Source organism: Hippoglossus hippoglossus, chromosome 14 (genome assembly GCF_009819705.1).
Source record: "Hippoglossus hippoglossus isolate fHipHip1 chromosome 14, fHipHip1.pri, whole genome shotgun sequence".
Taxonomy (NCBI): domain Eukaryota; kingdom Metazoa; phylum Chordata; class Actinopteri; order Pleuronectiformes; family Pleuronectidae; genus Hippoglossus; species Hippoglossus hippoglossus.
Window position 1 is genome coordinate 3247015 of NC_047164.1, and position 22070 is coordinate 3269084.

At 40.9% G+C, this 22070-nt stretch overlaps 1 protein-coding gene across 2 annotated transcripts; it reads right to left on the minus strand.

The window, feature by feature from the left end:
• Nucleotides 1–184: 184 nt before the first annotated feature.
• rabep1 (rabaptin, RAB GTPase binding effector protein 1) lies at nt 185–18376 on the minus strand. Of its 2 annotated transcripts, XM_034605587.1 has the most exons (19): nt 18210–18376; nt 15198–15326; nt 14879–15082; nt 14547–14707; nt 13017–13136; nt 11379–11514; nt 10940–11118; nt 10526–10636; nt 9104–9565; nt 8495–8599; nt 8073–8189; nt 7443–7541; nt 5916–6056; nt 3986–4175; nt 3795–3806; nt 2043–2098; nt 1632–1730; nt 1075–1191; nt 185–859 (listed from the first exon to the last, which is right to left on the minus strand). In XM_034605587.1, the coding sequence occupies exons 1-19, from the start codon at nt 18253–18255 to the stop codon at nt 758–760; spliced, it is 2586 nt and encodes an 861-aa protein (XP_034461478.1). In that variant the 5' UTR covers nt 18256–18376; the 3' UTR covers nt 185–757. The 2 variants fall into 2 exon arrangements, with proteins under 2 accessions (XP_034461478.1, XP_034461479.1); XM_034605588.1 differs by lacking the exon at nt 3795–3806.
• Between the last annotated feature and the right edge of the window lie 3694 nt (nt 18377–22070).

Genomic DNA, 22070 nt, shown 5'->3' on the forward strand with positions numbered 1-22070 from the left:
TAAATCGTTATGTTGTTATTTCAGCAGCTTTATAGAGCAAAACAAGACACAGTGGAGGATGATAGAGAAATTCATGGTATTGCTCACTTTGTGTTATGTTCCTTGTTTTTTTTTTTTTCAATCCTATTTAAGTTACGTGCAAGTATTTTCCATCCTTCATTGTGTTTTTTTTTTTTTTTTTTTTGCACAGGGTGAAATGACCAGAACAAGGTGGAAAATGCTTCAGGAAAATAAAACAAAAAAAAAAAGACGTCGGAAAAAAGAACAAGCGAGTGAAACGAGGAAGCGATTATCAAACCGCTTCGAGAACAGGAGGAGAAGAGTTTACGCATCCAATTGTTTTTTTCTATTTACCTGGAAAAAGAAGTCGCAGATGAAAAGTGCTTTAGAGGACGACAAACCTTTTTGGTTGAGCCTAATATAGACAAGTCATATCTACAGTAGAAACGAGACACAGACAGACCCACATGACGATGGACTTCCCCCCGTCCACAGTCACACATTTAGTTATTTACATTTTTTTTTAGTAGTGTTCTTCTTCATAATTCTATCCTTGGTGTGTTCCATGATTTTATAAGTTACACAAAAAGGCCATGAGCTCCTCATGCTGTGTCCGTCCTTGTCCTTCCAAACTCGTCCACGGGGGGGGGGGGGGTTATGGGCGGGAGGAAGGAGGCGTCAGATCAATAATGTTATTGGGCCAGTGATGAAGAAAAAGGAGGGGGATGAAGCTGAGGGCAGTTTTCATTCAGTGGTATCATGTGTCTGGAAGCTGGTTGATGTCAGTCAAGTTGGTGTCGTTGAGGATGACTCGGATTCGGTCCAAGGACTCCGCCTGTCGTATTCGCTCCATCTGTACCTGAGGACGCAGACCAACAACAATCCATTCATTCAGATTATGTTTGTTAAGAGATAGAGACAGAAACACAAATGCAGGGGGTCTGGGGTTCGATGCCCGGCTCCGAGTGTCCTTGTATGGAACAGTGCTGCATATGGAAGTGCTGTGTACAGGTGTCCTGCACTGTAAAGTGTTTAAAGTGGCACAACAGACTGGAAGAGCCAATTCCATCTCACCTGAAGAGTCTGAGAGAGTTTGACAAAGTCCTTCTGAACCTGTTCACTGACGTCCAGCTCCGTCTGCAGCCGCTGAGCTTTGTCTTTCTCGTCGAGGGCCTGACGCTCCAGTGCACCCTGCAAATCCCCACGCACACAAACACACACACTAATCAGACCAGAACAACTGAATGGAGCCAGTGACACGCAGGAGAAAAGAACCGTAATAAATATTTAACTGAAACACACTCGCTGAATAATTTAAAAAGGATGTAGACTGTGAATCGCTGGCTGTGGGACTGGTCTCGTGTCAGACTACAACTGTTTCTGGATTTTTAGAAACATAATGTTTAATATTTACAACATGTACAGGCTCTCTCGTGCATAGAAAGAACATCCTGCTCAACGTTAAATTACAAACCACCTGCTTTAAAGGGTGGAAAGCCCGAACTGTCCAAGGAGCTACATCACACTCAAGCTAGATTCGATATAACATCTGCAATGCTCTGATATGATTGGCCAGGTTTTAAGAGACGGGCTGTTTCTGGTGGTTTGGTGCAGCACAGTGTCAAACTGACCTTTGCAGTGTTCAGCTCTTTGAGTCTCCGCTCCAGGCTGATCCTCAGGGCCTGGAGGTTTTCCAGTGTCTCGGTCTTCTCTGCTAAACTTCTCTCCAACTACATGAAGAAACAGATTACAACTGAAGGGAGGGTTGTGCAATCAAGCGTTTTTAAAAACCTACACATGCTCGATTTTAACATTTCCATCTTTGCAGTGACAGATTTTCAAAATAAAAGGCTAAATACATTCAACGTTTTTTCGGCCACTTGGAGGCAGCAGAATAAACTATAAACACAACATCTGATTTATATATATATACTTTAATAGTTGTGTTTCATGATAGTTTCAAACATGTTAAAAAGCCACTGTGAAGTGAATCATTTTTCTTCACTGAGCTTTTCTTCTTCGTGAAATCAAAGGGAAAGTACCTGTTCCTTCTCGGCTTTAATTCGCTCCAGCTCCGTCTTCAAACTGGAGAAAGAAGCTGCAAGAGGGAGACGTCATTAGAGGATCTCACAGAACTCATCTGAATCTCAGTGCCCACATGTTCCCTCTGGAATAATAACCTGGCACCTTGAAGATTATTACGCCATTTATGAATTATGGAACAAAGCTGCGAGTGGAGCTGCTCGGCTGAGTGATGGTGTGTCAGTGTGTGTGTGTGTGTGTGTGTGTGTGTGTGTGTGTGTGTGTGTGTGAAACAGACAGTGAGAGGTGGTTTACAGGAAAAAACCTAAAAACTAAAGACTGGCAGCTTTGACTGACGACCATGAAACACTCAAACATGGACGTGTTTGTTCCGCAGATTAATCCAAGCAATTCACAACAGTGTGTTAAAGTGGAATTATTGATTAGTTGATGTTACAATTACTAATTCAAGAAACAATTTGAAATACATCCCACCTTGTGTCATCTGATTTGTTTTTGTATTTCAAATAATTATACTTATGTTATTACACCTTGGGCTTAGACAACTCCTGTTTGTGGTCTTTACTATTTTGGAGATTTCCTATAACCCCAACAATCGATTAAATTATATTTCAATACTCAGCAACAGTTTAAATGAGTCAGAATTATTAAATGCATCACATCACACACATGGAACACTTTACTAATATGCCTATAGGGACGGGATTTAATGGCTGGATCCATTTTGAATGAATAAAGTTCCCTGATTCATTTAACTCTACAGACAACAAATCCATTCATGAATCTTTCATTCTGTCTATGATCTGTTTTGATTCTTGTTTGTGACCTTTCAAGTATCTGCACAGAAAGAAAACACTGATGATGTAAACAAACGTGTGCTCGGTCAGCGACAGACTTGATATGAAGAGCGACTAATTGTGGCACCTCGACTTAAACTAAATGTTCCACCCAATGGAAACACTTGTAATAAAATTGTTTTGCAAAAACTACCAACTAAGGGCCAGATTTGTGGAAGGGAAGTCACATTGTAGCAGGGAAACTTTTTATTTCCTGTTCCTCGTGTTAAAAAAAGAACTTCTGTGCATTTTTTTAGACTTGACCCAGACGAGTGCTCGACCTCAGTCTTTGCTCTGATGCAGATTATGATCTGCAGCAGTGCAACAACCATTTCACCTATAAATAACTTCAAGTGCTTGAAACAATTTGCACTATATCGAGTCAATATTTACTGAAAGACAAAGTGCAATTAATATTATATCCAAGGCCTGAAGCACATGAATATAAAAATAACTTTTCCGGGCAACAAAGGGAAAGCGAGTAAGGACAGATAAAGTCAGTGGTTCAGGTATCTGTGGGAAATTACTGCACTGATTGAATATATTTTTTTAACTAAGATTCTCCACCAAACAAACTAGCAAAAGATAAACACCAGGGACTTGAAAGGATTAAAACTTAATAACTACAATTAGATCCAATGAAATGCTCCTGAGCTCCATCCCAGGCTGCAGCATCGGTGTTGCATGCTTGATATATAGATGTAAATCTACAGTGAAACATGTAATGATTAATCTATGGCATGGGACAACATACATTAGGGGGAAATTATCTATTAATGCACATTATAGCCACATGCAAATTATAGGGGGGGGGGGGGCACTACAATGAGGTCTCACTACAGTTATTAGTCTCGCAGCTCTGCCATTAACACACACACACACAGAAGCAGCTCCAGTGAAACTTGTTTTTCATACCTTCCAAGATGTCTGAACGACAGAAATCAACGGAGAAGAAACAAAAGGAGAAACAGAGGAAAATGTAAGAAATGCCCATAAAATAAAAAAGTACGTGTGTCGGATGCATTGGTTAGATATTTACCGTGTAACGAACACCGGTTAGTAAATGATGAAACCGAATAGTTTAAACTGAACCACCTGAGTCTCACCTATCTCCTCCTTACAGCCCTCGATCTCCAGCTGCAGCGTGTCCTCCAGGTTCTCCTTCAGACACTGCTCTGCCTGGATCTGCTCCTTCAGAAACAGGATCTCCGCTTTCAGCTTCTCCTCCATGTGATCGGCCGACGTCCGCAGCGCCACCGTGTCCTCGCGCAACCGCAGCACCATCCCTTGTAGCTCCTGGAGAAGAATCAGACCGCATTACAGGGGATCAATGTGGGGGATCATCATCACCATCATCATAGAGCACAATCTGGTAAGATGATGAGCAGAGCCAAAGAAAAACAATGTGGAAGCAGCTCCCGGGCAGAATTGTGACTTTTTAAATGTTATCGTTTGCTAATAACATACTTTTCTATATGTAGATGGTGAAAAAGATCGGTTACACTATTTGCAAAGTGTTCACTATAACACCAAGAAATACGTCTGTATCGGCTGATATTGATAAAAATGCTTTGAAACTAATCCTCACAATAAAACACACTATAGCAAACATGGCCCAAACTCTGAACATGTGTTGGAGAGACACTGTAAAAAGAGGAAGAGGAAAAAGCTCAAATACAAAATAGTGTTACCAGGGATTTGCTCGTCAAAACATTACGCAAGGCTTGAAAACTTCATACACTCAATCATCTAAACGCCTCATCTATTAGATTTCAACCTTTCAAAGTGGCATGAGATTTATCCTACAGCTGTCTGAACGTTTCAATGCATCGGCTTTTGTCATCTCGATCGTACTGCAGCTTGTTGAACCACCAACAAGATGTCACAGGACCATCAGCGATGTTCTCCACCTCCACTGAAGCTCCACTCTTTTTTTTTTAATCCACTGGACCACAGAGAAAGAGGCTCTGAGTAACAGTGTGTGGGACGAGATGTGTGTGGAACCTCCTGAACAGCGGAGGGGTTATAAGTTGTAAAAAAAAAAAAACGTTGCATTCTCTTCTCGTCGTGCAGCTCAAAATGAGCCCGGGTGCCATTGATCGGTGAAAATGAGCCGGTGGAATCATGAAGGAATTACCACAGGCAATTAGCTCCTGTGTGCTACACTGCAGGGATTATTTTCTCCATCAATTGGTGTCAGATTCATCTCTCTCTCTCTCTCTCTCTCTCTCTCTCTCTCTCTCTCTCTCTCTCTCTCTCTCTCTCTCTCTCTCTCTCTCTCTCTCTCTCTCTCTCTCTCTCTCTCTCTCTCTCTCTCTCTCTCTCTCTCTCTCTCTCTCTCTGGCATGAATGGTTTATAGACGGTTTATAAATGGATAATGTGATGCATAATGGAGAGCTGAATCTGAGTATCCACAGCAACAGACTGTTAAGAGTCAAATCATTGTGAACTGGGATCATCTGTGTTTGTTTTTTTTTAGCTGTTGTAGAATGTACCTTCAGGGAGTGTCAGTGGTACTTTTGTAAAAAATTAAAGCCAAAATCAACAAATCCCTTTTTATTCTGCACTGCATTAAAAAAGATTTGTACAACCACAGCAATGTTTCTGTAAATACGACCAGTCATCGTAATGCTCTGTGTATTCAAAGATCATAGAAGTCCCCGGGGAGAAACTTTTAAAATGGTGAAGTCGCAGCACTTTTACTTGTAACAGTATTTCTTATGTGTAATAAGTGTATTTCTCCAGTTCATTTGAGCGAGAGGTGAATGCACTGCACACGCTCTGATTAGCATTTGGAAAGGAAATCCACTTAACACAGTAAATCCTGATTTTAAAGCTCTTATCATACTTTGATCTTATCATAACCTTGAATTTCTTATTGTATTATTATTGCTTCACATCACAAAACAATTAAATCTCAACTAATCATTTGCTCCAAGGAATGAGGTATAAAGGCCGGGCACTGTCATTAACGCATTATATCACATAATTGAGTTTTGAGGCTGAATACACAGCGCTTCTTGGGTTTCACCTACTTGCACAGTATTGGGCATCTGGAAGTCTTCCTGTTGCTGGAGCTCTACGTGCAGCCTGTGTTTTCCCTGCAGACTCTCGTTGTCTCTCTGTAGTCGACTCAGTTCGTCCGCCACCTGCTCCCTCGACTTCACCAGCACCGCCTGGAAGAGCACAAACCAGACAAATCACTCTTTCTCATCGTGTGTCAGTTTGTTTCCCTTTTTCTAGCTCCTGTCACAAGTAACCAGCTCCACTTCTAAAACACAGAGTGATTCCCCAGCAAGTCTCTGGAGCCACGATTCATCCGATTCTCCCCCCCAGAACTTATACTTTGCTTAGAGCAGCGCCATGACTCACTTCATGACAGTATTAAGACTCATGCTCCTTCAAACCACATGAAGCAAATGTAATGTCTCATTGCTCTGGCGGACGTTTGAAAGACCTTCAAGTCCCATTAGGGCTGTCCCTGCTTCCAGCTGCACATTCATTACTGAGAATGTTTGTCTCACTGGTCACCCTCCTGTTTGTCCATCTCTCTCTGGATGATATTCTGCGAGAACGAGTAAGTACTTGACTTAGAACTGCACTTGTTTTTTCTCTGTTGGGGTGGAAGACCAATTTTTGTACATTTAACTGAAACCGAGAGCTTCATCGTGTCAGGAAATATTTGTGGTCATGAAGAACAGTGACGTCATGTGACAGTTCCTCTTTACCAATTAGTTTATTTTTTAGGTTTAAACCAGATGTGAAATAATTAGGTCAATTATCAATTGACCTAACTATATAAACAAGTGATATAATCAATATGCACTCAGTCCTCAGTTTTTTATTATCTACTATATCTACTTCTAATGTGTGTTGAGAATACCTTGTTCAAACTACATGATCATTAGCCCAGATTTTTCACTCGCCAACACATTTTTTTAAAGCCAAAAAACGCCCCACATCGGAGCCACATCTGCATTCGACACGATTCAGGGGAATCTCCCACACGTCTCCTCCTCTGGCTCGATTTCTAACAGGCTAATTATCTATGGTGCTGTTGAACTGTGTTAAACTACTCCCAAGAAGTATAATGCAATACAGTTCAACTCTGAAACATTGTGAAAGAGGAGTTTTTACACTTACTCTCCTTAGTGCACATGGCAATAGTTGCAGTGAAAAACAAATCTGTGAATTTCTCTCGTGGTGGAAGAGCAACCTTTGGACATAACTTAATTTTTTATGAGCGACCACAACTCCCGTAGCCAAGAGCTCCTTCGTATCAACAAATACTCGCGGTAAGAAGGAACAGAAAAGTAAACCCAAAACACGGAAAGCCAGCATCCCGGAGCTGCAGTTCACTGTGGCTGCAGGTCAGATTACAGAGATGGTGCTTGTTGTCAATCCAAAAACAATGATATGCTTATTTGAAGGGCTTATTTCGTGCCAGTGCAAACTCTATCCTGTCCAATATTAAACTCTGTGACCTAAGACGGAACGAGGGATCCAAACACAGCTGTCGAGAGCAGGCAACGCAGAGGCTAACGGAGGAGTGTGCTGCTCACCATCTGCTCCTGTGTGTTCCTCTTAGCGTCACTGAAGGCTTGTTGTAGTGTGCCGAGCAACGCCTCCGACTCCTGGACTCTCTGCACCAGGGCGGAAACCTGCAACACAAAACACATCACTGAGACAAGAGCAAAACGCCTTCAGGGCTTCTCAGACATTTACAGAGATATTTACAGGACGTGAACATATGTTTGTGCGAAACGCTGTGGTAATCTTAGTCAATGAATGTTAGCGTATGATCAGTGAGAAGATCCAGTGGAGCAAAATGTTGGTGAAAGTACTGTAGGTCAGATACTTCAGTGTCTGTGCCGGCTGTGAACAGAGCCGCGGCTGTGAGTGACATCTGAACCCATGCAAAAGATGCACTTCCTGTGTGTATCCCCCAAAGCGATGCAATCTGAGCTCCTGCAGATTCACAACTTGTTGTGGGAGGGGGGGGAAGGGCGGTCACATCTATTATGTGAAAAGATGACGTAGCCCACAATGTTAGGTATGTTGTTGTGTGCACAGTTCATGGAGAATTTAACCCAGTGAGCAGGAGGATAAACAAACAAAATTGACTCGAGCAGCTGCACTAAATCAAACACCCGAAAAGAGAAATAATCAACTTAATCATTTAGTTTTCAGACCTTAGCAGCCGTTTCCTCGTTGCCTGATTTCACTGAATCTTCCAAAGCCTGTTTCTCCGTCATCGTCCTCTCCAGCTGATCGTTGGCCTGACGCAGCATCACCTGCAGTTTCTTCACCTGGAGCAGAGAGAAAGGCAGAATCCTCGCAATGAGCGTTTCTCTTGTCAAACTGCTGATCACTTCAAACACAAAGTGGCTTCGTTAAAATTACAACTCATCATGTTTTCAGGCGATGACATATTCCTCCGGCCCCCACAAAACTTGAAAGAGCAGATGATTTCGGTGCTGAAGTCGTAATATTTCTCTCACGAAACCCAGAATATCAAGAGGCACCACTTTGATACCTGATTAACATATTTGTTTCATGATTCTGCTCCACAAACGAAAATATTACAGACGAATGGACAGAAAAAACCACAAACCTGGTCTCGTGTCTCGGCCTCTTGTCCCTGGATGGCCTGCAGCTGCTTCTCGTAGTTGGAGCACATGTCACAACGTCGGCCGAGCTTCCTGCCGGCGTTTTTCACCTGGCGACAGACAAACCACAAAACACTTATTGATAACTGTTTGATGACATAATGTCTAACACCTAAAGCGATACATTATCTATTAGTTAACCTGTCTTGAGAGTTAGAGATAAACTCGAACACAGAGAAATACATTTTTAAAACTGGCTTGTTCATTAACAGCAATTTGATAATTCAGCTTTTCGTTAGATTAATTCATTTCTGGAACTGGAAATTCATCAAAGCTAGGGCCACCTCAAAGAGAGTGTACTTTTAAAAAAGAGATTGTTACTCTATCATCATCATCATAATTCTGTCTAGGAAATGAAAATTAATTTATGGGAAGAAATCCCTGGAAAAAGATACATATTCCCAGGAACCTTTCATCTTAAAAAACACAGAAAAATCTTTACCAACAATTACCAACTGTATAAATGTGATGTGCTGCCATAACCACTATGTAGCCACTAAATAGTTTGAACCACATTTCAACCTCTGTGAAACCGCCTCTGGAGGAGGACGCACCTCTTGCTGCAGCAGGTTCCACTCGCTGTCGCTGACCAGTCGGTAGCCTACAGGCGGTAAGTAGGCGTTGTTGGCCGTGTGGGAGATGCTCGACAGCAGCGACGCCGTCTCCTCCTGCTCAGGCGTCATGGCTTTGATGGCCTTCTCCTGGTCTTTTGTCAGCAGGAAGTGGCTCGACGTCAGCTTGATCGAGCTGATGGACAAAGTTTCCCCGAAACTACTGTCTGTCACGCTGCAGTCGGCCCCCACCAGGGGCCCAAAGTCCGATTCTTCCAAGTGGCTGGCCGACTTGGCCTTGTGGTTCTGGCCTCCGAGGCCCTGCTGGGCAGACAGCGAGGAGCCGAGGCTGTCCGTCGACTGAACTCTCCGCAGGTTTTCTTTGTAGGGGTCCATGGTGCCCCCCAACACCACGTCAGTATCTAAAGAGTGCATCGAGCCGTGAGCGCTGTGGTTGGCGTGGGGCTAAAAGAGAAAGAGCAGATGAAGTTCTGAGAAAAATGGAAATATGAAACAATCACAAGGGATTAATTTCATTCATGCTGCAGATGAGATGAATAAAAAGCAAAAGGGACTTTTTAAAAATTCAATAACGAACACCAAGTGTTGTAGAGGCTTTGTGTGACTCTGATACCAGTGGAACTAAGAGAGAACACGCTGACTTCTTTCTGCTGCAGCACAGTCGGAGTCAAGACTGACACGACATGTCAAATACTCCTCTGATATTCAAACCAGCCCAGTGCAGTTTATAACTGCTCTGCAGACAGCGGCCGTGACGGAAACTGAATCAAGGAACTGCTCAAACTGAAGACAGCTGGTCAAAGTCTCTGACATGCCAGAAATCCAACTGATTCAGAGTTCTTTCACAATAATGAGGTCACTGTCACCTTTGACCTTTAACCACTGAAATCCGATCAGTTCCTCTTTGAGTCCAAGTGAAACTGGTCAAAATGGGAAGAAACTCCCTAAAGTCAAACTTGAGATATCATGTTCCAGAGGCCAAACAAACATGGTTTGTGAGGCAACCGTGACCTTGATGTTTGACTTGTGAACACCCAAATCTAACCATTAATCTGAGTCTAATGGAACATTTGTGCCAAATTTGAAAGGATTATCTCGATGCGTTCTTAAGACATCAAGTTCACAAAGTAAAAAAGTGTTTGAGGTCACAGTGCCCTTGACCTTTGACCTCCAAATTCTAATCAGATCATCCATGAGTCAAAGTGAATGTCCTATGGAGGATTTTTTAAGTTACAGTAAAAGAGGAACAACGTTTCTCAAATCATCACTGCTCCTGAGTTAAAGGACAGAAGTGACGGTGCCATGTTGTGTGTCTGAGGATCACTTTACTCAAAGGGGAACATAACACGACGATAATGGCCCAGCTCTGTTCTCTCTGAGGGACGTATCGAGTAACGCTCAGACCTCCTCGACGCTCAGCCCGAGGAAGGAGTCCTCCAAAGGCTCGGTGTTGTCTCCCCCGTCCTCCTCGTGCATCTCGTTCACTTGGCTCAGCCTCTCCTTCTCATCCTCCTCCTTGGATGGAGATAAAAGGTTTTAAAGTCATAGAGTTATTGTTTCATGTTGTGGTTTGCAGTGGTGTTGAACTGGACTACATTATCCTGAGGAGTTCTAACAATCATGGAGTTTACAGCAATTTGAATGGCAGCATATTATCTTCAAACTGGACAAAGTTGTTAGAAATAGAAATAGAAAATACTTTATTTGTGAGGCAGAAACTTGTCTTTGCTGTCACATCTAAAACAGGCATATTTAAAAGAAACGTTTACATTAAAGACACTTTAATAAAACACGACAAAGTTGTAACGCTGCGTGTACCTGGTCCTTCTTCTTCATCTCCTCCACCTGGCGCAGTTGTTCCGATGACAGCACGTTCTCTATCCTCTGCATGTCCCTCATGAGGAGGCGCTGGGACTCCAGGAACTGGTCGTTGGCTCTCTGCCACGTGTGCTTCAGCTGATTGTGCTGCTGCCGCTCCAACTCCAGCTTGTGGCAGACTGAGACGCCAAAGAGACAGAGAAGGTTGGGGCAGTGGTGTAGAGCGGTATGGAAAGATTAGGTGCCAGAAACAATAACATGACACTGCATGTATATGTGGCTATTATTTTTTAAGTGGCCAACTTTCATGAACGCAAATGTAGGAAGTCCTATTTCAAGGTGGCTTTTATTGTGAAAAAAAAGAGACCCAAGAGACTAAAGAGCAACAAATATAAACCAACCTGTCAAGATTCTTATAAAAAGAAATATCACAAAGTACCCTCATGCAGCTCTTTCCGTAGTTTCTCTGCGTCTTCCTGCAGGACAGATTTCTGCGTGTTCAACACGGCCACATACATCTCCAGGTCCGTGCGACACGACTTCTCCGCCTCGAGAACGTGATTGAGCTCTTTGACCTGTAAATAAAAGAAAAGCAGAAACATGAAAATGCGGTTCATCTTCTCTCCTATCGTTTCAATTTGTAAATGTAACAGTTTTATTGATGAGGTGGTTACTGGTATGACGAACAAACACGCGATATTTCAGCCTGAGTAAGTCAACGCAGCAGCAGTGATGCGGTTTGAAACTAAAACGTAGTCGTGAGGATGTAGCCTGAGAGAAATGCCCGACTCTTCTGCTGCTACGTCCTCTGACTGTTTACAAGCAAGTCCCTAACTCTGTCAGTCTGTGGTTGAGTGGCACAGAGCGGTTTTTTTTTTTGTTTTTGCTGACAACAGCCATCTGCTGCGGCAGGAAACACGCTCGAAGGGAAATTTGTGGAAGGCTGTGGTCGCCCTTTTCGATTCCGCTCAGTTACAGTAGATTCCAATGGTGACAAAGCTTTAAAAAAAGGGGCAATAAAATATCAAAACATCCATTAAAAACGACTGAGACGTCGCCTCGGTCCGTCTGCATCATCACAGTGGACTCATTCAGCAGAACACAGCTGAAACACTGCACTGCATTGTAACCGTCCCACACGACGATTAAACAAGTCGAACTGAAACCAAAACCGAGACGATCTGTGAGGAAAAGCAACTGTCAACGTTTAACAGCCATTTTTCATGCTTACGACTGGTGAGAACTACCGACAATAAAACACATCGTAGCTGCAGTATAACTTTTGTTTTTTTTAAAACAATGGTACCACAGTAAAATGACTTTATAACTACTGTGTCAATACTGTCAGACATAAATAAAACAGTTTCTACCAACACAAGTCAATAAATCATCCTATGAAAAGGTTCATTTATGAATTTTACAGACAAGTTGTCAAGCAAAACATGAATTTAAGTCAATGAGCTCTCTATTATTTCAAAAACATAACAATTAAAAAGCCTGTCATGTGTTTTCATTTTAAATTATAATTAATTTTACTTGCTCTATCGCCCCATCAATGCTCAAGTAAAAGTGAATATACTATTTTATTATACAAAAAATATTTCATAACCAACAATATTACTACTCCCAATCAGATGTAAAATTAAGAGGCACTACTTTAAATTACAGCAGGACAAAAATTACTATTTTGTCCTGCTTCATTTTCATCTGATTTATAATTTTTTGACATTTGGCAGTTGAAGATCTTAAAAAGTCTTAGAAAATCTTTAAAAACAATAGATTTGAATTTAAGCATTTAATTTAATTTACATAGGTTATAAATATATATTTTTTGCCTGATGGGTTTCTTTTGTAAAAAGGTATTTTCTGAATGTAGCATTTACACATTTATACGTCAGGTTTTCCGGTGCGACTGAGGAAAGGGACATAAAACTAAAACAATGGAAGAGTTTTCTACTTGTAATGTAATTAACCTTGTTAAATTCGATGCGGCTGCCACTCATTAACATCACGCCCAGTTAACTTCTTATTGTGCATTAATTTTCCACAATGAATGATTGATTTGTCGCCGACTGACCTTCGAGGCCTCCAGTTCTTTCACCCGCTCCTCGGCTGTCGTCAGTCGGGCTTTCAGGGCTGCGATCTCCTTCTCCATGGGCATCACCACCGAGCGCAGCTTCTCTGCGTCCTCCTGGGCCTTAAAGGGGTTTTGAACTCGCACATTAAAAATGTACACATGTGGATAACTGCACAGCTTACACTTCTTTTATGTGCTTCACTTCCTCTAACCGCAGCAAAAACACACGATATAACGTCATCATAGAAACTGAGACGCATTGTAATTCAGTCTTTACTTAAAAATAATTCAGACTGATACAAGGTAGAAAACAGGAAGTGACATCAGGGACCTGGGTTCCTGTTAAGTTCCATTTTTAGACACAGTGAAATGAAAAATACTACTTTCATAGTATAGTTAATTAATTTCTTGGTTTCTGTAGAAATTATTTTGATTATCTAGATATCAAAACCTCTCTTTTTTCTTCCAGTAAACCATTTAAATATTTCTGCTCACATTTTGGGGGTTTTAATGATAATTTATTTATTTTATCATCGGGTTTTTTATATATTTCGATATTGGTTTTAAGATTTATTATTCAAAGGCTTGGAAATTACTAATGTATTTCATACTCTGGCACATCTTGATTGTGTATATTATTTTTTCATTTAGTTTAGTTGAGCTTGCCAAGACAAACTCCAACTTTGTTGATATAGCAATAATGTAGTGAATCCTGATACTTTAATTATATTATTTAATCTGTTAATGTCTATCTATAATCATAATTATAAAATAGTGACAAGTGCCTAAAAAAACCCATCAAATCTTCACATTTGAGAAGCTGAAACCCAGGAATAAGTTTGGTATTTTTATAATAATGACTGAAATAATTATTTATTTATTTTTATGTCAAAACCAATTCAGTTGCTTATCCAATAAAATGTGATTTGGGTTGTGAAGCTTCACAGCTCTCTACGCTCAGCTATGTCAAGCGAGCCAATCGAAGGTGACGGATCTGATCGGTGTTGTAATCACACCAGAAGCACATTATCTATTTTCAGTCTTAACTATGTGACATCTCACACACTCTGCTACTCACAGTAAAAAAACCTGGAGCTGACCTGGTGATGTAAAGACTCCTGTGCCTCAGTCTGGAGTCATTACATCACCGGGTCAGCTCCAGTTTGGTGTGGAAAATCTAGATCCAATTTATAGGTGCTTATAGAAAATTAGTGTAACAGGAGTATGAGCTATCGGCTGCCTAAAAACTCAACATTGGTCAACACCTCGTGAGCCGTCCAGCTGGCTCCGGTGTCTGGCACAGTCTGAGCTGTTCTCTGGCTCATCTCCATGTTTCTTGTTTTGTTCTTTTACTGAAAATGTGCGGCCACAAACTAGAAACTTAAGATTCCATATCAACACAAACTCATACACTTGCCAACAAAAAAACGATCTGTCAAACCAAAGGAAATGTCTTTAGTACAGAAGTGGAGAATAAGGCTCAGCTTCATGAACAAGGCTCAAGGAAATATATTGAATAAAGAAGCCTACTTTTTTCATTTCCTCCTCCAGGTTCTCCTCCTCCTGGCCCACGGTGAGGCGGTGTCTCAGGTCTCCCATTTCCCGCTCCATCGCCTCGCGGTACTGGTTCCACTGGGCTCGCTCCTGATCCAAGCGCTGGTGGAACTGGACCTCGTATTCACACACGGTTTCTATGACGATGAAGCACATAATCCAATAAAAACAAATCTTTCAGGCCGGTTTTAAACCAACAACCATACTGATAAAAACAAGCAGATTATATGTATTAATTAAAGATGTTTTAAGTTTTCAGATCGGTGACAGAGGTTTTCACTGCACATTGAAGAGCCGCTGGGTTTTACCTTTCATGATGGCCTGCAGCGAGGCCACCTCCTCCTGCCACTGGCCGCGGACCTGGTCGATGGCTTCCTGTTTGGTGTTTTCCGACACGGTGGCCACAGTTTGGATGTTCTCGATCTCAGACTGGGCCTGAATCAGCTGGATCTGGACGGAGCTCAGCTCAGCGTGGGCACCCTCCAGCGCCGCAGTCTGCCTCTTCCACTCCTCTGGAGACAAATCGAGGAGGACATGAATGATGGTGGAGAGGGAAATATACAAGAGTAGAGAGAGAGAGATGCTCTTCGGTTAATGATACAAGCTTGTGTGATTATGGATCCGTACCTTCCTTCGTCACAAAAAGATCTTTAATCTTGGCTCGTTTCTGGTTGAACTCGGCCTCCAGCTGCTGTTTGAGTTTGATGAACTCGGCCCTCTCCTGCTCCAGAGCTGCCACTCGCTGCTGCACCACCTCTGGAAGATGGAGAAGACACAGGACAGTAATTAAATCAACCGGTAGTTACATATAATGGAGTTAGAGTCTTAACAAATCCTCCGGTTGGGAAACTGCTAGACTTTGCAGAGTAATTGCGATTAACACACGTTGCCCAGGAAGATAATAATACACTACAAGGAAGGAATAATCGTCCTAAGAGCAAATTCTAAACAAATACTTAAGATACTTTAGATGGAGAACATATTTCTATTTTTTGGATTAATACAACTCTCAAACTAATGTATAAAATGTTTCCAAGTCATAGGTTTTTCCAACAATCTAGTGCATCTAACTTCCTGCTTTTTCCCTGTTGTTATTTAAAAGCAGCCGGTCAAGACATGGGATGACTGTATCCTCAGACTCAGACAGAGGCATGGAAACATTTACAAGCACACACAGCAGGACTCCGCCACGCCACCGTCATGTGACGGCTGTACGCTGAACACTTAGTCTCATGTGTTCCAAGTGAATTTCAGCAGCCGGGATTTAGTGATCACCGAAAAACAAAGGAAATACTTTTACTCCCAATGATTTGTCACGGTGTCGACCTCCTTGTTCAGATTTTTGATTTAAGATTGAACAAAGATCACATGAATCACAATCTAAATACAATAAACCAGAGGAGCTTCAACATTGATTCACAGACAATGGAAAAAACAGATCAAGCTAAATCTCAAGCTTCTCTCCGGCAGTTTACAAAAATGTGGTGAGATCTTGCATCAATGATGATCACTGATATGGAAACCAAGTGAGAGAAGCTGAAGATGAACACATACCAACATGTCAGCTTGAAACTTTCTGCAGCATGAATTCGAAACTAAACAACCTTTTACAATAACTGAAAACAGTTTTTTCTTTATTGATTTATCTGCAGAATATTTTCTCCATTAATCGTTTAGTCTATAAACTATTAGAAAATACTGAAAAACTATTTCCTAACACCAAGATGCCGTCATCAACTTGATGTTCCCTCTGAACCATACAAATATTAAATATAAATAAGAAAATAGGAAAAAGAAAATCTGTAAATCTATAAAACTGAGAAGCTGGACCTAGGAAAACATTTTTGCTGGATAAATTACTTAATTATTAATATAAATGTTGACTTACTTTTATGGCAATTAACTAATCGACTAATGGACTAATCGTCACACATCCTCACAATCAGATTTACACACTGATATTACAACAAGCTACAGTTCTAAGTATTGACCTGAAATGTTCAACAATCTATACATTCCTCTCTGACTCTGTGTTTCTATGTCTATGTCTGAGCTGTTCAGGTGAGAGATAACAAAACAAGTCAAAGGTCAGACGCGTTAGGTTTGTCAAGTGACGATACAACTCTGTCAGGAATCATTCCTGAGAAGGACAGAACAGAACAGAACTCGCTCCAACACAGACACTGAGAAATAAAGACTGACAGAATGAGCAAAATGTTGCTATAACCTCAAAGATGCATGTGGAAAAACTTTTACTGCTGCAGAAGTGTCTGCTAGTGATTCAAGTGAAGCATATAAACAAAATCCAGCTACAACTAATGGTTTCGTTCTGGAGTCTATCAAATTCAATAAGAGTTCAAAACCACAACCTTCACTCGGGAGCAGAAATCTAGAGAATCGTGAGCCAAGTGAAAGCTCAAAACTAAATGGTGACAATGAACATTATAACTTCTTCGATGTCATGGTGAGGTCACGTGAAGACGAAGGAAAAGCTTAAAATCCTCACATCCTTAAAGCTGCAACCACCTAATGTTTTGTAAATTCTTCAAAACAGTTGCACAATGATTTTAAGCTAATTATACATTCTTATACCCAAGTTACACAAGTTAACATACAATGCAACTCCTCACTCAACATGTCCATTCTTGCACGTATCAGCTGTGCATTGGGCAATATTATGTTTTTATTTTATTTTCATATGCAATATTACCACTCGTGTGCAATTACACCAATCACATGCAATCTGTGTGACATTACTGTTTTGGTGTTTGGCTATGTGCAATATTTTCAAAAGATTTCAATATCACGTGCAAAACATCATGTGCAATATTTCAATATAATTTGCAGTATCCCTTATTACTTACTCCTTTATCGTTTCATTTCTACTTTCTGCCACTGAAGTTAAGTATTAGTTTCTCTCAATAAACTTCATTTCATTATAATACACTTATATATTTTACTTTATCTTAATCTTAACTTGTATTTCAGACTTAATACTAGTTGTATCTTTCATCTTGTCTGTATTTTATTCTACTTTATATTGTTCTGAACAGTAATATTGGAGTAAGCTGGTACACGAACTTCCTTCGGGGTGAATAGAATCCTGTGTTATTAAATGTGGATCAGTTCCCTGCAGGACCCTCCGAGGTGCCCGGACCCCTCCGAGGTCCCCGGACCCCTGGTTGAGCAGCAGAGGGGTGAACCTGCAGCAGGATCAGCCTCCTGTGCCGGTGCTCCAGCCCCCGAGCGAGTGCGTGTGCGCCGGCCACTCACAGCTCAGAGTACCGGGCTAATAAGACCCATATGACCCGTGTTAACCGCTGACCAGGCTGGGCCAGAGCTTTACACCAAATTAACCAGGACTAGCCTCAGCTGCGAGCTAACGTGCTAACGTAGCCCTGCTGGCAAACAGACAGCGGCGTTAGCTCGGGTACAGTTAGCACGGCACGGTTCGGATTTAAGCAGCTTTAACAACAAACACGCATGGAGTTAAATGTAGAATCAGAGGCGGTGACAGCCAGTGACACGTCGCCCGGATGCTAACGAGCTAATGTTGTCAAGGATGCAGAGGCCGCTAGCTCCGGTGCTGGCGGCCCCGGGCACCCCCTCCACAAACCCGCACACACACGAGACATTTACCGTCATGTTGCGGCGACGGGGCGGATCCCGAGGCCGGCTCGGCCATGGTTTCCTGCGGGGGAACTGGAGGCTATTACCGGGGCAGAGGGGCAACAAGCTAGGAGCGTCCAAGTAAACAGGCTAACATCACAACTGCTGCGGCAAGCTAGCGAGGAGGCGAGTCCGCTGGTTCCGGTGGGGCTTTCAAAATAAGATTCACATCGTTTCACGTGGGTGACTGTGATGTTCAATCCGCAAGAGATCAAAGGTCCCTGGACCCCCAAGCCTTTGATATTGTTAACATTTGTTCATGAAAATATACACAAACGAAAAGGAATACGGCCTTCGCACTTTTGGTGCTCGGTGCCCTAGTTATAAAAATAAAACACCTGTAAAGTTGGACTTGTTACTTCACTGTCTGTTTTTAAAACATCCCTCAGAACGTACTTTCACCGGGTGGCTTTTATTGGACTGTTTTAGCTTTTAATATGTTTATTTTATCAGTTTCCTTCGCCATTAGATTTAATTGATGCTGTATTTTATTTTAAAGTTGTCCTTTATTAGCTTTCGAATTATTATTTTGCTTGTTGCCTCTGATGTGTAAATATTTTGTTGTTTTATTGTCGTCTATTGTAATGGCTGTTTTTAAATTTGCTATAACGATAAAATCAATATTATCATTATTACAAACGGACAAACTGAGAAAAAAGAGGCACAAAATGTATTTTTGTCCTTTGTATCATATTCCATCCATGTTGTACTATAATATAAAAGCAAAACCCATAAAAACTATTAAAACCATAAAAAACTTTTTTATCGCAGTTCACCTTTTTAACGTTGACATTATGAAGCTAACCCACCTATTTCCTGTAAAGTACTTACTAAATATAGGTGGCTTTGATCATTCCTGTAGCTCCTTTCAAAATAAAAGCAATCCACATGAATTCTTTAGAGAAGTAGAATTAATGAAGATCCACCTTCCACGTTTAAATTTAAGATTTATTTGGACATAAAGACAGTTAAGGGTCACTAAATAATACAACATATGAAATTCATAAACAAAAATTCAAACGTGACTAAAAGGGGAGTTTTAACACTGTCAGACATATGATGATACACACACACACACACACTCACACACACACACACACACACACACACTCACACGTATGATGTAGTCACTAGAGGAAGGCAGAGGGTGGGGACAGCACATTCTGAGCATTCAAGTTTCGTTGTTAATCTAAGAAAAGTAGAAACTGTCATGCAAATTTCACATACAGTACAGGATGCCTCCTCTCATCTCATATCCACTTTCCCCTTTCACTCACTGAGACCATCAACCCTCATCAGCCCTGAAGCCGTCAGCTGTAAAAAATTTAAAAAAAGGTAAGATACATACAAGTATTGTGTTTTATTCAGTGGAATGTTTACACGTCTCTGTGCATCATGGGAAAAAAAACATCTCATTTCAGTCGGACTTGATTCTGAATCAGCAGAATTTGTGACTCTTGGCAGGAAGCTGTTGCACAGCGAGGATGTGTTTCGTACAGATAGACATGCAGTAAAGAGTATTTATGCCTTTCTGTTCACAGAGATAAGGAAATAAACTCAAACAATTCGTTTGTAATGTTCCTTCTTCTGTCAACAACATGACAGGTTCTTGAAGGACTTGCTCAAAAAAAAGAATTGCCCCAGAGCTTTTCTGGAATCAAGTTTGATTCTAAGAATGCTGTGTAGAAATGACCAAAATAACCTGAGGACTTAGTCAACGTAGAAAAGAGGGAAGTGGTGAATTGTCCTCTTTCCGATGAACAGCGCTGAAAAGCTGCAGCACAGATGTTTTCTTGTCCAGAAGCGTGAAGTGTGTGTGTTTCAGCTTTAATGTGATATTTTCTCTTTAATCTTCAGCGGCATTGAGAAAGAAGAGCGTCCATGGAAGTTTTACGTAAATACCTGTGGCTGTGGGTGATCTGTGGGACCGTTTTTGGGAGTGTGTTGATCGCCATCCTCTTCTTTCTCATCAACAAGTGGATATCCAGAAGTGGTATGTCTCACCTCTGCTCCACACGTCCATCTGTCAGCTTAATAGATGCTATGTCATCAGTGTTTACTTTATAGACAGAGCTCGAGTGAATATGTGATTGTTTTTTTTCCCTTTACACCAACTTACACAATGTATAATTGTGGTTATGTCATTGAAGCAGCCTTGAGTTCATCATAGACGGACAATTACAGATAGATATTGGTATTGTAGTGTAGAAAATGCAGCAAAACTAAGAGTGCTACTGTTTATTTGTGCATAAAAGTGAAATAAGATCAAATTAAATGCACAGAAAATGATTCTCAGAGTGGTGAAATTTGGAATCACATATCTAAAACACCGACTCTGCACTTTGGTATCAGATGTGACACAAGTCAAATTATTCTACACTAGATTCAGGGTTTCAAGGCTTCTTATGGGTCTCATTCACGTCACAGGATGAAGAAGGAAAAGTAAACTGAGGAGCATCACAATGTAACTAAGTACATTTACTCAAGCAGTTTACCAAAGTGTAATAAGAGTATTCAAAGGGAGGTATTGTACTTTATATGCTGCTATAATCATAAATACATTATGATGTACTTGAGCCACTTAACAGTTATAAAGTTGTTCAGATTAGCCACAATTTTACCGATTGTAACATTAGAGTAACGCTCGTATTTTAAAGCATCAATATTTAAAGGAAATGTCTCTACCCCAATCAGGCAATGCTAACTTTTTGATATTGTAATGATTTCATTTTCCTCATCATGACACAATTTATACCGTATGATTACAAATGATTTGTTAATCTGAATAAGCTGGAGATCATGTCTTGCTGCAAAAGTTAAAACATTACTACACTAGTTGATGTAATTGTGTGACTTCATAGTGACCTCCAAATGACAACGCTATAATTTTTGGAAGTATCTTCACTGAGGATATTTGTTACCTTGACATTTGACCTTTGACCATTCAACTCCAATGGTTATTCATCTGCGAATAAACTTTAATTAACTTAGAAATACTTTCAGTTTTGATATTATTAACAATTTTGATTATGTGACTGTTGTGTTTTTAGGTGACTGAAAGTTTGAATGGAGATTTTGCTTAACAGACTATTTCTAATCAATAGCTTCAATATTTAAAAACAAATAAATAAATACAAATCTACATAGGACATAATCACGCGAGTTCTTCTGCCTTAAATCACTCATCTGGGAAGTGAAACAAATGCTGAAAACGAATCGAAAAGACTTTGCAGAAATACATAAATCAGTTAATGGTTGTGTATTGGTTCCAGAAATGTAAATGGACTGTATCCCTCTAAGCGCCGTGCACATACAAGTTGCATTCAACAATTCATGCACACACTCATAGAGCGCTGCTACACACAGTTGAGGTTTATGTGCTGAAGTTGTGAGAGATCCACCTCATGAAGATGAACCATCACACTTCAGTGATTAATGTCGACCATCTGCTGTTTGTCCTGAACAGGGGGCCCCCCCCTCTCTCCTCCTCTCGGCCTCTTTCACCCATTAAAGTTGGGTTTTTTTCTGAGGGGAGTTTATATTATACAAACTGAGCGTGTAGGAATCAACGCCGTCCAGACTTTAAACCCCCTGAGGCGAAGTTTTGTGATTTATAATTTTGGACGACATAAATAAAACTGCCTCGACTTCACATCGCATTATCTGATTACTCTGGAAAATCCACAGACTTTGACTCTGAGTTTTTTCCTGGAAACGAGTCTCTGGTGAGAAAGGAGAGAAGAGAAAAGAAGTTCCAGTAAAAACAGTGAAAACTGCTGGAGCCTGAGATACTTTTTCAGAGACTTCAATTGTACAAAATGATGACGAACA